This window comes from Sander vitreus, chromosome 18 (genome assembly GCF_031162955.1).
Source record: "Sander vitreus isolate 19-12246 chromosome 18, sanVit1, whole genome shotgun sequence".
Taxonomy (NCBI): domain Eukaryota; kingdom Metazoa; phylum Chordata; class Actinopteri; order Perciformes; family Percidae; genus Sander; species Sander vitreus.
Window position 1 is genome coordinate 9491617 of NC_135872.1, and position 14598 is coordinate 9506214.

Here is a 14598-nt window from a genome sequence, read left to right on the forward strand (position 1 = left end):
TTTTGTTGTCTTCCAATGTTCAACATTCACATTTAAATCCTCACAAGGCCAACACAGTTTCAGTCCATTAAAAATAATGACTGAATCTATGTGCAGTTTATACAGGCGTCAATTCTCAATTAAAATACCTCTCTGAGTTTTCGAATATAGGATTGGTTTTTAATTTATATACAAGTTTTTAGAAGATTTGCATTTTATCTGATTGTTTTGGACGTATTTCTTGCTGACAACTAGATTCAAAATATATGACTCAAACTTTAGTTACAAGTATATCATTATACATTTGTAATTTAAATACATACACATTCTTAGAAATGTTATGGGCCGCTTGAGGTCCTCTCCTCCCATTGCCCCACATCCAACTCTTACAACGTGACTTACTTGTTCAGGGCAATTGTAGAGTAAACTGTTGCCATCCACTGCCATACGATCAAAGCTTTTAAATAATCAGCAATAGTTCCATGTTCATGATACTGAATTATTTAACCCCTGGCTGCTATTTAAACCATTTTCTATTAAAATGATCGTCCCAACAGAAGGGTGTAGCTGGACATACCAGGGCCTTGCCTCTAGTGTCCTATCAAATAATACACCTGATGGAAAAGCCCTTCAGTTCAGAAGTGTTCCATAAAGTTGGGCCTTGGTCAGACTGTCTTTCCTGGAAAGTCCCAGGGAGCCAAATTTTTGGTTGTACGGAGGAGGAGGTGGTGGGACGGGTGGTGGTGACTGGCTCGCCTGCTGTGCAGGCAGGTTGTGCATTTCCACTTGGTAGTGCTGCAGTTCTGCAGCCATCTCCAAGGACCTCTGGTTCAGAGACTCGGTGGAGCTGTTAGGACTGGGGTCTACATAATCTGTGCTCTGGCCCCCAGCTGCCATGTTACTCTCCCTTTCTTTGGAGCTCCCTGAGTGGTAGAGGCTGTGCTCCGACCCCTGGCTGTCCTCGGCCCGGTAAAGGTGGGCTTGGCTATGCGCCTGCCGCAGCCCTGGACTGCATTCGGGGCTGGGGCTGGTGCCTACCCACACTGGGTCCATGGCAGGGTCCATGACACCTGCTCCGTGATGGTAATAATCAGCGCCTTCCTGGAAGCTGCTGTAGAGCGGGCCAAGTCGGATCTTGGAAGGCCGGACGGAGAAGTGCTGCTCTGAGAAGCTGTAAGGTGAAGCCCGGCCTGGGCTGCGGTAGGTTTGGGCACTTAAGTCCTCCACACTAAGTTGTCTCCATCGGCCAATCAGCTCCTCTTCCTCGGGGGCTAATGTGCTGCCTCGACGACTGTCTCCGTAGGCAACACTTGGGGATGAAGAGGGAGGAAGCGGCTCATAGGGCTCACTGAAACAGGAGGACATGGTGCGGCTGTAGACAGGCGAGCTGCCGTTCTGGTGGTGGCTCAACTCCGTCTGCTGGAAGGGATGAGCGTTGGCAAAGCCTCGTGGACTGTCTCTCTCCCAGGATGAGTCACTCTTTCTCTCATAGTCCCCTGCATCTCTCCATTCCATGTAGAGGGAATGGTGGTGCGGGGAGGATGCTGCACTGCTGGGCGGGCCGTTGCCTTTGTCTTCAGAGCCCCCTCCGCTGAAGCTGGAGTAGGAGCTGGAGCCTGCACCCAGTGTGGCAGGGAACTTAGCAAAGTGCTCCTGGGAGAAGCCAGCCCTCAACCCCACCGAGCCCTCCTCTGGGTTGCTGTCGGTGGAGTTTTGGGGCCCGTATAGCAGCTTCCTCTGACCGTGGAGGTCCATGCTAGGCCTCCGCTCGCGGTGCCGGTCTTCAGGGCAGTACAGGGCCGTGTCGCTACTGTACAGGTCGGATTTGTAGGCTGCGCGCAGCCGCAGCCGCTCTCCCGGTCCCAAGCTCTCCAAGATAAAAGCATGGTCCTGAGTTTGGGGGCTGGGGGAGCGGGAAGCCTGGCTGCTGCTGCAGGCCTCGTCTGGCTTTTCGAGCACTTTGCCAATGAGAGAGGCCGGAACAGAGTCGGAGTAGGTGTGACAGAGAGGACCCTCCTCCATGTGCATGGACAGTCGCTCCTGAAAATCAGCAGGCAGCTAGAAGTGTCAGAGAAAAAAAGAAGGGCAGGAAAATACATGTAATACAAGTGTCGCTGCTCCAACAGATGGAGCTGTACTGTAGCATGAGCTCATTACTTGCACTGATGATGATTGTTTGAGGATGGCTTTGCAAACTACAACATTTTAAGGCTTTGAAAATCTCATAGAATATTCTAAGCACCTTATTCTATTTAGTGTTAAACACTTTTTGAACAGTGTACACTCTATTGCACTACAAAAAACTTGGACTGTTGGATGTGGTCTTGGTCGCAATCTCTGTACAATATCAATTTGCCAGCTTGTGCAGTGAATGTTTGGTGAACAACAACAATTTACTCTACGATGTAAATAGAAAATAGTATATGAAAGCAAAAACACATCATCAGCTGACGTCATGCTCTTATGTTTTGAAAATGCAGCTCTATAAGCTTTTCTTCTTTGCCAGACTCCCACAAGCATCTTTTTCATTACTTACTTGCTGGATCTTATTAATTTACTTATTTTACTGGGTGATAAATATCACATTCACATATGCAAGTGGCCCAACAGATCCCTCTTTTAATTTGTTTCTAGTTGATGGATTTATTTTAGAACTTTATATCTAAGACTAACAGAAAACTAAAACACCGTATATTGATATTCCTATTTACTTAGCTCCTATCAAATTTTTTTCTTGACAGTATGCACGTCTCATGCATGCTTTGGTTGTTGTTCCATTTATTGTTCTGTAAGTTGCTTTTGTATTTTTCGTATTGCTTAGTAAAAGCTGCAGCAAAGAAAAAACATTCTTTTTGTTTTGCCTCCATCCTTTTGGTTTGTGAGTGTTTCTTTTCGAAACTTTCTTCACAAACAGTGCTTACAAAATATCGTGTGGGCCGTTTATTCGTTTTGGATGGTTTGTAGACATGGGTCGTAGTCAAATTGTGAGAAATTGGTCCTAAATTTCTGAAACTGTCAGTATTTTGCCACAGGTTTTCTTTGGTCGGTGGACGTGTCTCACAGTGCAATCGAGGACCACCTTTTTGGATCGATCCAAATCGCGCATTGAAGGGGCCTTAACATGAAAACTCTGTATTGCATAAATACTCAATAAATGTATATTGGTAGAAATATATGTATCTCATACTACTGTGTAATTTCTTAATAAAATGTATTTTAGTTTCTGTTCCTGTGCTGCAGTATGTGTGTCAGTATGTCACGTAGTACAGTAGTATGTATGTCACCACAACAAACACATCTGCATTCATCTGACTTTACTAGAATAATTGTCATTTGCAGTGACAAGAGCCTAACAAAGGGAACTAAATATATGTGAAAATAAAGGCAAACTAAGTCATCTTTCTTGGAAAAGAAAGACACTATCTTCTGAACATTTCTCAATAAAAAAAGCCTTTGTCCACTATCTATGCCTCTCCATAGCAACAAGCATTAAACCAACTGCAGCACATCATCAACAGAAATCTAGTCAGTTGTTCCTAATTGGCAATGAGAGGTGAGCTAATTATAACTTTTTAGATAGAGTGAAGACTAACATGAAAAGACATTTAATCATAACAGGTTTGACTAAATGTCACTTAATTACCGTTCACACATTTTTCATTTGGGCTTGTTTTGAACAGGATCACGATTACCTTTTATGTAGCGTATAGAAATCCAAGCCCAATCATTTTATACCCTGGTACTATCTGGTTGTTTGTTTTGCAGCAAAACAAATGACTGAAGCACTTCAGTAGGCGCTGAAAAGCCACTGCACTCCTCAAAATGCTGCAGCACTATTCATCAATATGCTTTCGATTAGCTCCCACCCACAGGAGATATGGACATACACAGAGTGCATGTATAGCCTCTGACCCCCATTATGTTTGGCAGTGAGCCTGCATAACAGTTTTTCACTCTATAAAAAAATGCTATACTGTGTACAGCAAGAGTGTGTATGTGTTTGTGTGTAGGGGAATATTTTATGAGCCTTATGCAATCAAATGCCGTGCATTGATATTTCCATTCAGCCATATGGGAAAAAACGTGGAGAGGCATTCTTTTGATTTGCAAGCTTTAAAAGCCACCCTTGTCAAATGGGCGAGGCACAAGGCTGATGCAGCAAAAAGTGGCGCCAAGCTGGCCTGGTGTTAAAACACACATGCACTCTTTTCACAGGCAACAGCAGGATAGCATGATGAGGCTGCAGTGTGCTCTAAATTTACATTTTTTTTTTACATTTTAGCTCCTTGAACAGTTAGCTGTCCCTGACATTTGTGCACAATTTGCCTTGAAGTAGTTTCTGTTGTTCTTCATGCTTAATCATTGTAAAAACAATTACATGATTACTAAACCCCGGTGCAGTATAATTATACTCAGACTGAGCTGCATATTGAGTGACAGGCGGAGAAAGACTTGCGAGCCCTGGTTTATTTTAGACTACTGTCTCACGGATCGGTGCAAACATTATATTTTTTAAACTGTTACTTTTCATATCAAAGCCTGCATGTAATTTAAGTTCATTTCCAAAAGGATTTAATAAGAGGAAAAGCAAAGGTGATGGAAGTGCTCAGATATTTAGTTTAGTAAAAATAGCAATACAACAGTGGAGAAATACTCTGTTACAAGTGAATGTCCTGCATTTAAAATAACAGAAGTAAAAGTAAAAGTACAAGTAGTATTAGTAGTAGTATTAGAATCAAAATTAAGTTAAAAAGTACTAAAAGTGAAAGTACTCATTATGCAGAATGGCCCATTTCAAAACAACATATATTATATATTTGTTTTTTAATTATTGATGCATTAATATGTAAGCATTAATGTAGCAGCTGGTAGTATAGTAAATAGAACATGGTTTCCCTCAGAAATGTAGTGGAGTAGAAGCATAAAGTTGCATAAAATAGAAATCAAATACCTTTACATTTTTTGTAAGTACAGTACTTGAGTAAATGTACTTACAAATAATTACTTTCCATCACTGGTTTATGTTGGCAATTTGTACATTTTAAATAATATTGATCTCGCTTGACATACAATAAATGGAGAAATGTAAAAGAGGAAAAGATATATTTAATGAAAAGCAAAGCTTTAAACCTTAATAAGTAAGTGACTGTATTTACATTAATCTACATGAAATATAATGTTGTAATAATTTCAATAGATTACTGTAGGTAAATATAAATGAGCAAAAACACTTTCACTTTTTATTTTTCGCCGTAACCACACTCAAATGGCACATAACATATAATTTTCCATTCACCCATGACCATATAAATCGTAACTTTCAAGGCATAACTTTTCATAAAGTAAATAATAATATGTCTAGACTGTATCTTTTATCAGGTAGCATGTTAAGCGGTGTTAAATTAGCTACCAACTTTTTCAAACCTCTTTCACTTCTCTCAGTTGAAGGTTACAGCTTCACTTCTCTAATCTCAGGCCTTGGTGCAGTGACCTATAGCAGTCACCGCTCCACCATGTCTTGTCTCTTGTCTCTTCTGCCTCACAGAAGGGCAGGATGACCTTCAGTTATAGTCGATACAGCACATTTTCTTGCCCGTCTTTGTGTCATGAGCTGAAAATTCATCTTAGTGCTGCTCAAGACACCTCACTCACATCTTCTCTTCCTTCACAAATCACAGCTATTTCAGCAAATCTTTCCCTTTTACCTGGCTACCGTTGTATTGAAAAATTCAGTTCAAATTGAATTTCAGGGCAAGAAGGTTACCCCTGGTTGCTTGTAAAGTAAAAATTTAAATGTACTCTTCTGTTACACTCTGTTAAACTTCTAGGGATTTGATGTGACCAAATTGACTGAACAAGGAAAAAAACCCGTCTATTTAGAAAGTGTGCACTAAATTCAACACAAAAATTAACATTTGAGCTTGATTACAAGACTGAATGCCATGTAACAGTCAGTGTAGGTCTCACCTCCGAGAGCTGCGCCCTGTAAAGAGATTTGTTGCACTGGAGAAGCTGAGCAGCCAGGTTACAGTCCTTCCTGTACACGTCCTATGGAGACACAATGAGAAGACAATAAATAACATTAATGATGGGTATTCACTAGTGTTGGCGTGTATTTGCATCATCCCCACTGATTATTCCAACCACCGGAAACTTACTCTGCCTGCTTTGCTTTGAAAACTGAAAATCAGCTGCAAACGTCACCTTTTTTTGTGCAAAATTATGAAGGTTATTAAGTATAAAAGTGTCTCTCAAATCTCGTGTTTCATGAGTTGTTCTGTGACAACCTTAGCCAAGAATGACAAAAACAAGTATCTTGAAAGTATCTTGTTATAACGAGGAAAATTAATTGTAAGGACAAAATTAAACAGTTTTGTTTAAGGCAGGTTAACAAAGGTGGAGCTACTTTGCTTTATTTTGTTCTCTAAAGATGATAATATAACAAGGCTCTTACATTGTCTTCTCGTAGCTTATCAATGGTGAGTTTTGCCTCCATCAGGTGGTTGTTGAGAACGATGATCTCTCTGCTCAGGGCTCGCTTCTCATCGTCGTGGTGCTGAGACTGACAACAAGAGAGCGGTTTATAGAAATTACTGGAAAGAAGACTTGGATTTTCACATTGATTTGCAAAGTTTTCTGTCTACACACAACACTCATTCACTTTTTAAAGATTCCTAATCAATCAAATCCATTACGGTAATTCACAACACTGAGCACATACTGTATGCCATGACCTGTCTATGGCCACTTACTTACTTAGGCCTTTGTGTTCTCTGAGGAACATAAACCATAGATGAAAGCTCTCTATCCTCTCTGGTCTTGTGTCTTTCGATTCAGTTGCTGCCATGACAGCCCCTCAGCCTTAATGTCTTGTTCTGTGCTTCTTCTCCAGGTGGTTCAAGGTCTTCCTCTCGCCTTGTGGGTTCCATGTTAATGCTTGCTTGGCGATGGATTGATTGATTTTTTTTTAGTATGTGCCCTATCCAGCTTCACAGTTTCAAATTTCTATGGGTTATTGCTTGGTGCACTCCCACAGGTTGGTGTTGGTGATGGTGTCTGGCCAGTAGATTCCCAGGAGGCGTCGTGATGAATGTTTGTAGTTTGTCTGTATTCTGAGTATGTTGTTGGTAGTCTTCCATGTTTCGGATCCGTAAAACTGAATGGATTTGATGTTTGAATTGTCTTTTGTCAAGGTTTGTTATTAACATTTTGTCACTTAAAAGGATATTTTGCTGATTTAAATCCAGCTCTGTGTCTCATGTTTCTATGGGCAGTGTGTTTAGATGAACGTTGTTTTGTTTCCCTCCGTGGCGCCAGTGCAGCTGAGGTCTGCCAGGACCCCCCGGATGACACTAAACGCAATCTCAACAGACGTCGTCCAATCCAAGCTCCGTGCACTGGTACCACGGAGGGAAGCCCCACACTGTTCATCGAAACACACTGCCCACACAAACATGACACAGAGCTGGATTTAAATCAGCAAAATATCTCTATAGGGTACTTTTTCCTCCAAATGAAACAGGATTCACTGACTTAAGATTAACTCAATTAAACACAAAACCAAAACATTTAAATAATACACTATTTAACCAAATACACCTCCAAAATCTCTATCTATATATGTATGAAGCTTTTAAAAAGCAGCTTTCAAAAGTTGGTACCCTGATAAATGTATAATATAAACTGATTTTTTTCCTCTGTATAAGATTATGTATTATATTCTGGCTCTAAATATAAACACAGAATGGATACACTAAAGAAACACTAAGCAACTACCACACATTGAGAGTGTTTAAGTGGCAGCAAGAGATACTGTAGCTGGATTTTTTTGGTTCCTATGGGTAACCAAGAAACCATGATGTCGGTAAACTGAGCAGTCCACAGAAGAAAATTTTCTTTTCTTGTTGGCTGATGGAAACAGAGTCCAGGTTTTTCTCTGTGAAGCACTGCTGAAGTTTTAATTCATTGCTTACTGCCTTTCAAGCTGATTTCCTGCCAGTGTTTGAGGTTAGTATTATATGACAGCTATGATGAATTAAATGTGGCCTTGTGGCCAAACATTATGTCTTCACTCTTCAGGCTTTTCGGCCGTTGAACAGTGTAGCTGTGCGAGTAGAAGCACACTCAAACTATATCACTGTGTTAATCTGTCTTGTAATTACATTCTCTATAGTTGTGCAGGGCCACAGGTCAGATGGGTTTGTGGTACCTCTAGAGTAAACAAGCTTTACGATTACAGAGAGACTTACTCAGCTCCTCTTTCACCCTTGAGGAGGAAATACGTTAGATGAATAAATACGAGCTGATGGGGATGCTTCACGAGAATAAAAAAAAAAGCTGTTGCCGTTAAAAAAAGAGACATTATTTCTTCTCACAAAAACCTGGATGACCCTCAGCTCCTTATTGACCTGGTACTTCACTGCTGTAGCGTCGTAATCATGACGAGCGCTGTGGTGATTATTATCTTGTGCTGTAACAAACCCATTCGCTGAGCGTTTTCATCATTCGTCTATTCAACAGCTAAGAGACACCTGATTGTCATACAGTGTTCTCCGGCAGGCTTAGTTAATTGTATCTTTCCACCGGCAAAAGCAATGTCTGACAAATGAAGTGTGGTGCGGCGCACTGAGGAACAATGGGTTTGCTATCACTCTGCCATTGGAAGGAGGACAGCCAATTGTAATAGGCCATAATTAACGTCAGTGGTACCAACAGAAGGGCATATTCATATTCAAATTGGCTCTCCAAGTGTTCTGCACCATGTCTGAACCTCATGACTTACTTTGTGCTTCTCTTTCTTCTGTGTCTGCAGTTACTTAAGTGTAAGCATTGGGAATTCATATGACTGTATACACCACACACAAACACACACACACACACACACACACACACACACACACACACACACACACACACACACACACGCTTGCACACTTACATTTCTGTGGATCTTTTCTTCCAGATCTTGGTTGATCCTCTGCAGTGCTGAGTAGCTGCTTTGTATTCTAAACGACACATTAAATGACATTGTACACTCGCAGATAATAGTTTGTACGTACACATACAATATATACTGTAGAGCAGCAGTCAGAGACCTCTCCAAACTGAACATAAGAATATCGGCAGGCTCAGCAGTACACAAGTCAGGGTTAAATCGCATGCCACGGTTTTAGTTTGTAGTTGTTTTCACATCTCACTGACCTAACTCTTCTGATTTGATGATTAAGTAAATGTTTTATTCTGTTATTTGTGATCCAGAAGGCAGAGACATACTGTATAAAGGCCCAGACACACAAACCAGACGGCCGACCCTCTGCAAAAAAGGCAGTTGGACTGATCAGTCTACCCTGAGTTGGTCAAAAAAGTGCCTCGGAACACACCAAAGCAACGAGACGTAATACGTCTCCATAACAGCAGGCGGCGCTAATCTGTATTGTCGCCCAAAAATGAAAATCGGCAGCTGATTGGACGAACGCGCCATGTGGGTCTGGTTTCTCCGGAAATTCAAAGACAGACTGTTATGGCGGCTTGTTCAGAATACGATCTCATATTGTACTAAAATAGTTCACCGAAACGTGTTTCTGAAAACATTTTAAGCGAGAAATAGGCCATGCAGTTGCTGAATCTGTCTTCATTTCAGATCGACAAAGGTCAGTTTAAAAGATTTTCGTCAGATTTTAAGAGACTCTAGTCTTTCATTCCGCTCCCCGTTTCCGGGTTAGCACTCTACCAATCAGATGGGTCATTTGAGTCCGACTGCCTGCAGTGCCTGCCCTGCCGATTATAAATGTAAAATCGGCCAAAATGAAGGGGTGTAGTAGGCTTAAGGCAACATAGTAGTGTAAATCACTCACTCCCTATGCCCAGTGGATCCCAACCTGGGTGTCCCAAGATAAATTTGAGGGGTTACAAAATTATTTAAAAAATCTTTTACACAGCATTTTGTTTACTTTCCTCACCAACTTAGTTTTTATTGCAACATTCGAGATACATGCACTTCTTCATGTTTCTAAAAACAAAATCCCTCAAGTGAAACATTACAGACTCTTTGATTCCAGTGCTCACAATTAAATGTATGTTAACTGTTTTTAAGGGGTCACAAGATAAAGAAAAAAATATGTTGTTGTCCAGCAGGTAAACAAAATAATATCAAATAATACAGTTTCACAAATTACCCAGATAATAAACAGCACTGCACAATGAGCTGATCTCTCTAGAACTTGAAACGTGATACCATTGACCTGCAAACTGCACTGTCATGGGTTGGATTATCTTAATCTGGGCTGTTTGTCTGAGACTACACAGAACACAATATATCTGCATCAATGGTCTCTATAAAATCTCTATAAAAATACTTTGAATAATAATTTGTGTCTGATATGATGTTTTCACAAACATCTTAATCATACATAACTCTGTACAGTGATGGTCAAACAGCAGCAATTTGCAAAACACGTTTTTAGTGGAGGGGGACGTTTATGGCACACCACAAGGTTCTGTTCTTGGTCCATAATTATTTAGATTCTTCATAACGATTCTCTATAATGTCACTGTCGGGCAGAAACCTCGTATCTTTCGTATATTTTGTCATTTAAATTTTTTCCGTACATCAATGCTATTGGTCACACTTTGTGTGTCTGTGGGTTTTACAAATATTTAAACAGTGACGAGGAAATTTCATCTGACTTCGTCGAAAAAAAATAGCTCAATATGTTTTCAAATTAGCCATTTTTCATTTCCTGAAAAGCAACAGTTTTGGACATACAAGGTTTTCACCAGACAGCGACAATAAGTAATACACACTACACACTCCTGAACTTGTACCAAATGCTGACAAGACAACATTTGTTTTATTCATAAGATCCAACATTTATATGAAGAAATACTTATTTGATATTCATACACTAAAGAGTAATGATACTTGGCTAGGATAGCAGTTACTTTGATACTGTTTTATTTTACTGGTCTTTTTTTCCTTATAATCTACAGGGAAGTTTCCTAGATTGAATTTCACAATTTGGTACTAATTCTAAGAAAAATAGAGACAGAATGTGTCACTTGGTCTCTTTGTATTGCATGTTTCTCTTTAGATGACAGAAAAAAATATCTGGTCTGTGCTTGATTTTTGAGATTCTCATACTTCATTAGCAGCAAGAAAAGTATTGCATACTGTCCTTTGTATTTAGGCTATAAGGGCCTCCTCCTAAAACCTCTACATTATATTACATGTCTCCTCAATTTTAAAGCTGCTGTTCAGTGGACCAAAACGCTGAACAGTGGAGTGGAGTAAATACTGAGTTTTGAAAGTTCAGTGCAGCACTTCATAGCATATAAATGGAGTGAAAAACAAAGGATTTATAGCTTGAATATCTCATCTCACTGGCTCAATTTAAACTTTTAACTGTGGGCCTTTTTGGATAGGATTGTTTTGGATGCAGTTAGTATATACAGTATTCATGTGTCTGTCTGTCTGTTCATGTTTTCCCTGCTGTACACAGGTTTGTACGTAGGTATTTTGTATGTCTTGTGGATCTCAGCACTTCTTCCACCACTATGTTGTACAGTATGTATGCGCCTACCTGCGCAGTTTATCAGTAAACTTGTCCAGCTCCTCCTGTGCTCGCCGCAGCTCCGTCTCCAGGTACTGCCGCGTGGAGTCGAACTCACTCTGCAGCAGCTCCAGCTTGTGTGTCGTGTAGGAAAGCCTCTTCCGTAAATCCTCCTTTTGCTCCAGCAATGAGCTGCAGACACACACACAGCAGATGGTTGTTTTCAGGGCATATGGTGCAGGAAACAAGCTTGCAACTTGGGTATTTGCTTATCTAAATGGACTTATAAGGGTCTACATATCTTTTTAATGCACCCCTGAGCGGCCATGCAGCGTTGATGAGAACATCATGAGAGGGTGATAAAATCAGAAAAGTTCTGTGAGAAAGTGCTTTGTATGAAGAAAACATGGGACCAAAACACAGATCTCTAATTAGGAATCCAGGCGGGGGTAAGCAAGGACACCGAGCTTTTTGAGTAATTTGAGCATTAGATCTGTTTTTCAGCATTAAAGCTCTGCAGCACATCACAGAAACCCAATCATCAGAGAGATTGGTCCCACCGAGAAAAAAAAGAGAGGGTGTAATCTGTGATGAAATATGAGCCAATGAACTCTAATACATCACATGAATAGAATGTGAAGGCTCAGATTTACGGAACAGCGATACCCCCCATATGTAATTCAGCCAGACAGCACAATGATGATTATTTTCAGAGTATGTGCATTACCTGGGTTTCAATCTAATAAAAGGGCAAGTGTGAGTGGGAAAAGAGGAAATGTCTGTTGCCGTGATGGATCTGAGTGTGCACGGCTGGGCTTAATGGACCCTGTATTGACGGACAGATGGAGGAAGGAGGGAAATGACTCTATCTGCAGCCGGATAACAGATTGCAGAGAGTGGATGGAGATGTGGTCACGTTGCTCTTTTCACTTCCTCTCTTTGCCTCTCTTTTAACAAGATCATAGATACACGATGTGGGGGCTGAGGAAGACTGAAACAAATATCAGGGACAGGTTCCTTTCAATGTTTTCAGGTCACTAAGTGGAGGTATTGTGCAGTTTCCAGCTCATTAATATGCATGATAACAGTTGGTAAGAATAAATATCAACTGTCTAGCCATTTCTCTGTAATTCTGTCTAAACTTTAGTCAAATGTTTTGTCTTGCAAACCACTTTAACTGGATTATATATTGTGGACAGTCACACAAACAACACAAAGGTATTACTGATATGAATTGATTCACAGACATACCACAAAACACACAATTCCCAATGGTATGTCATGGGTTTGTTACATATGTAGTGTATAGAGTGCCATGCATTGGCTTGCATTTCTTGTTTTCTCTTGCCTCTCTAGGTGATGTAAGCAGTGGCATGTAAGCCCATGTGGGCTGGGCACCTTGATGATCAAATACAAAATATTCATTAACTCATTCACATAGTAGAGATGCAGCAGATATGTGCTATAGAAAGATACATTTCTCAGAGATGGAACTTCTCTAGAGGCAGGAATCTCATGAGCTGATTTTAATTTCAATAAGCGGAGTCAAATACTTTTTGGCTTTAAGTAATTATATCTAAACAACAAATTACACTATTTGTTTTGTTGTTTGTGTTCGAAAAACTACACATGAGCCATTTATGATCTGATACTCTATTATTAAGGTATGACTAAGTTTAGGCAACTAACATTTCTTGGCTAAAGTGACTGTTAGAAGGAATATGAACAATGGCTTCAGCATTAGTTTCACAGGCTTCAATATAAAGGCACCACCCTCCTCCCTAAGAGGGTTTGTGACAGTATGACAACTAGAGGTAACAAATAATATTAATAATAGTAATACAATATACAAAATACACTAAAGGGCATTTCAAATTAATTTAATTTGACCACAGTCCATATTAGGGTTGTTAGTTAGCTATTTTGTGCTTCTGAAATACTGTGATACTTTCTTTCATTTAAGTTTTTTTTTACTCAACCAAAGGAGCATTTCTTCCTTCAGCACAGCTCTGTAGCAAGAAATGTTTGTACAAATAAAGCTCCACTCACCACTAAATACAGCACTATAAAAGGAAAAATGATAAATAAGTTAGTCAATTAGAAATGAAAATTTTACTCTAGATCTGGAATCTTTTTTTTTTTCAGGTGCTTGCCATGATTTGACGAGGAAAGCTGCTGCATCTACAACCAAGTAAGTGAGTAAAACAATACCTGCCTACGGAGGGATTCAATGAATGTCTGAACTGACTGAAAGGCATTCAGTGCTGCATTACCCAGCAGCCCCCACCTCCTGCTTCTCTTTGATTGGCAGACATTAGCAGGGGAATACAGGTGTTTGTTGTTTGATAGAGGATGAGTTTACGTGAAGTAGCTCCAGGGATGAAAAATCCCAATTAGTGACCTCCTCTGTGAACAGGAGCTGAGTCAGACATAATAAGTGCTTTCATTCTGGTGAGATGAAATGACGAGGCAACATGACTTCTGGGCTTGGAGAGGTGGGATGAGGCTGCTTTAGTACCACTGGGCGACACCTCGTGGGCGGATGAACGGACAAACAGATAAAAACGAGGACGGATGAAAAGATGGCGTCTGAGAATTACTGTCTTACCTCTTTTTTGGATGTTTGCCGCCATTTCGGGGGACTTTTAAGGCCGTTTTGCCAATGTATATCTTTTTCATGGTTTGTCTGTGTTCCTTCCCTCTCATGTGTTTATAGGGGTTGACCACAGGGAGCCGTCATGTGTGTTAGTTTCCCAAAGGACACCAGCTAAGTGTGGCCTGCAGAGTTACTGAGTGCTCTACCTGTGTTGACCCTGCCAAAAAAAGCAAACACACAGATTTGCAACTATTACTAAGTACTGTTCAACCAGGGATCCTGTTTGAAGGATAAAGTCGATATATTTTGCAGTGATAGCCATGTTGATGGCAGAATTCCCCACAGTTTTGTCCTTGGCAGGAAAAGAAAAGCTGAAACAGCATTAAACTCTGTACTTAATTCAGAGTAACAGACCATTTTGAAGCTCTTAAAAGGTTAAAATCCACCCTTGGTGATGTAGCTTTTGGGCTAATT

General features: G+C 40.4%; 1 protein-coding gene across 1 annotated transcript; it reads right to left on the reverse strand.

Annotated features, from left to right (window-relative positions):
- Positions 1-609: 609 nt before the first annotated feature.
- Positions 610-14234, reverse strand: LOC144533625 (brain-enriched guanylate kinase-associated protein). The gene is made up of 6 exons (XM_078275136.1): positions 14137-14234; positions 11559-11720; positions 8918-8984; positions 6434-6541; positions 5947-6027; positions 610-2037 (listed from the first exon to the last, which is right to left on the reverse strand). The coding sequence occupies exons 1-6, from the start codon at positions 14232-14234 to the stop codon at positions 610-612; spliced, it is 1944 nt and encodes a 647-aa protein (XP_078131262.1).
- Between the last annotated feature and the right edge of the window lie 364 nt (positions 14235-14598).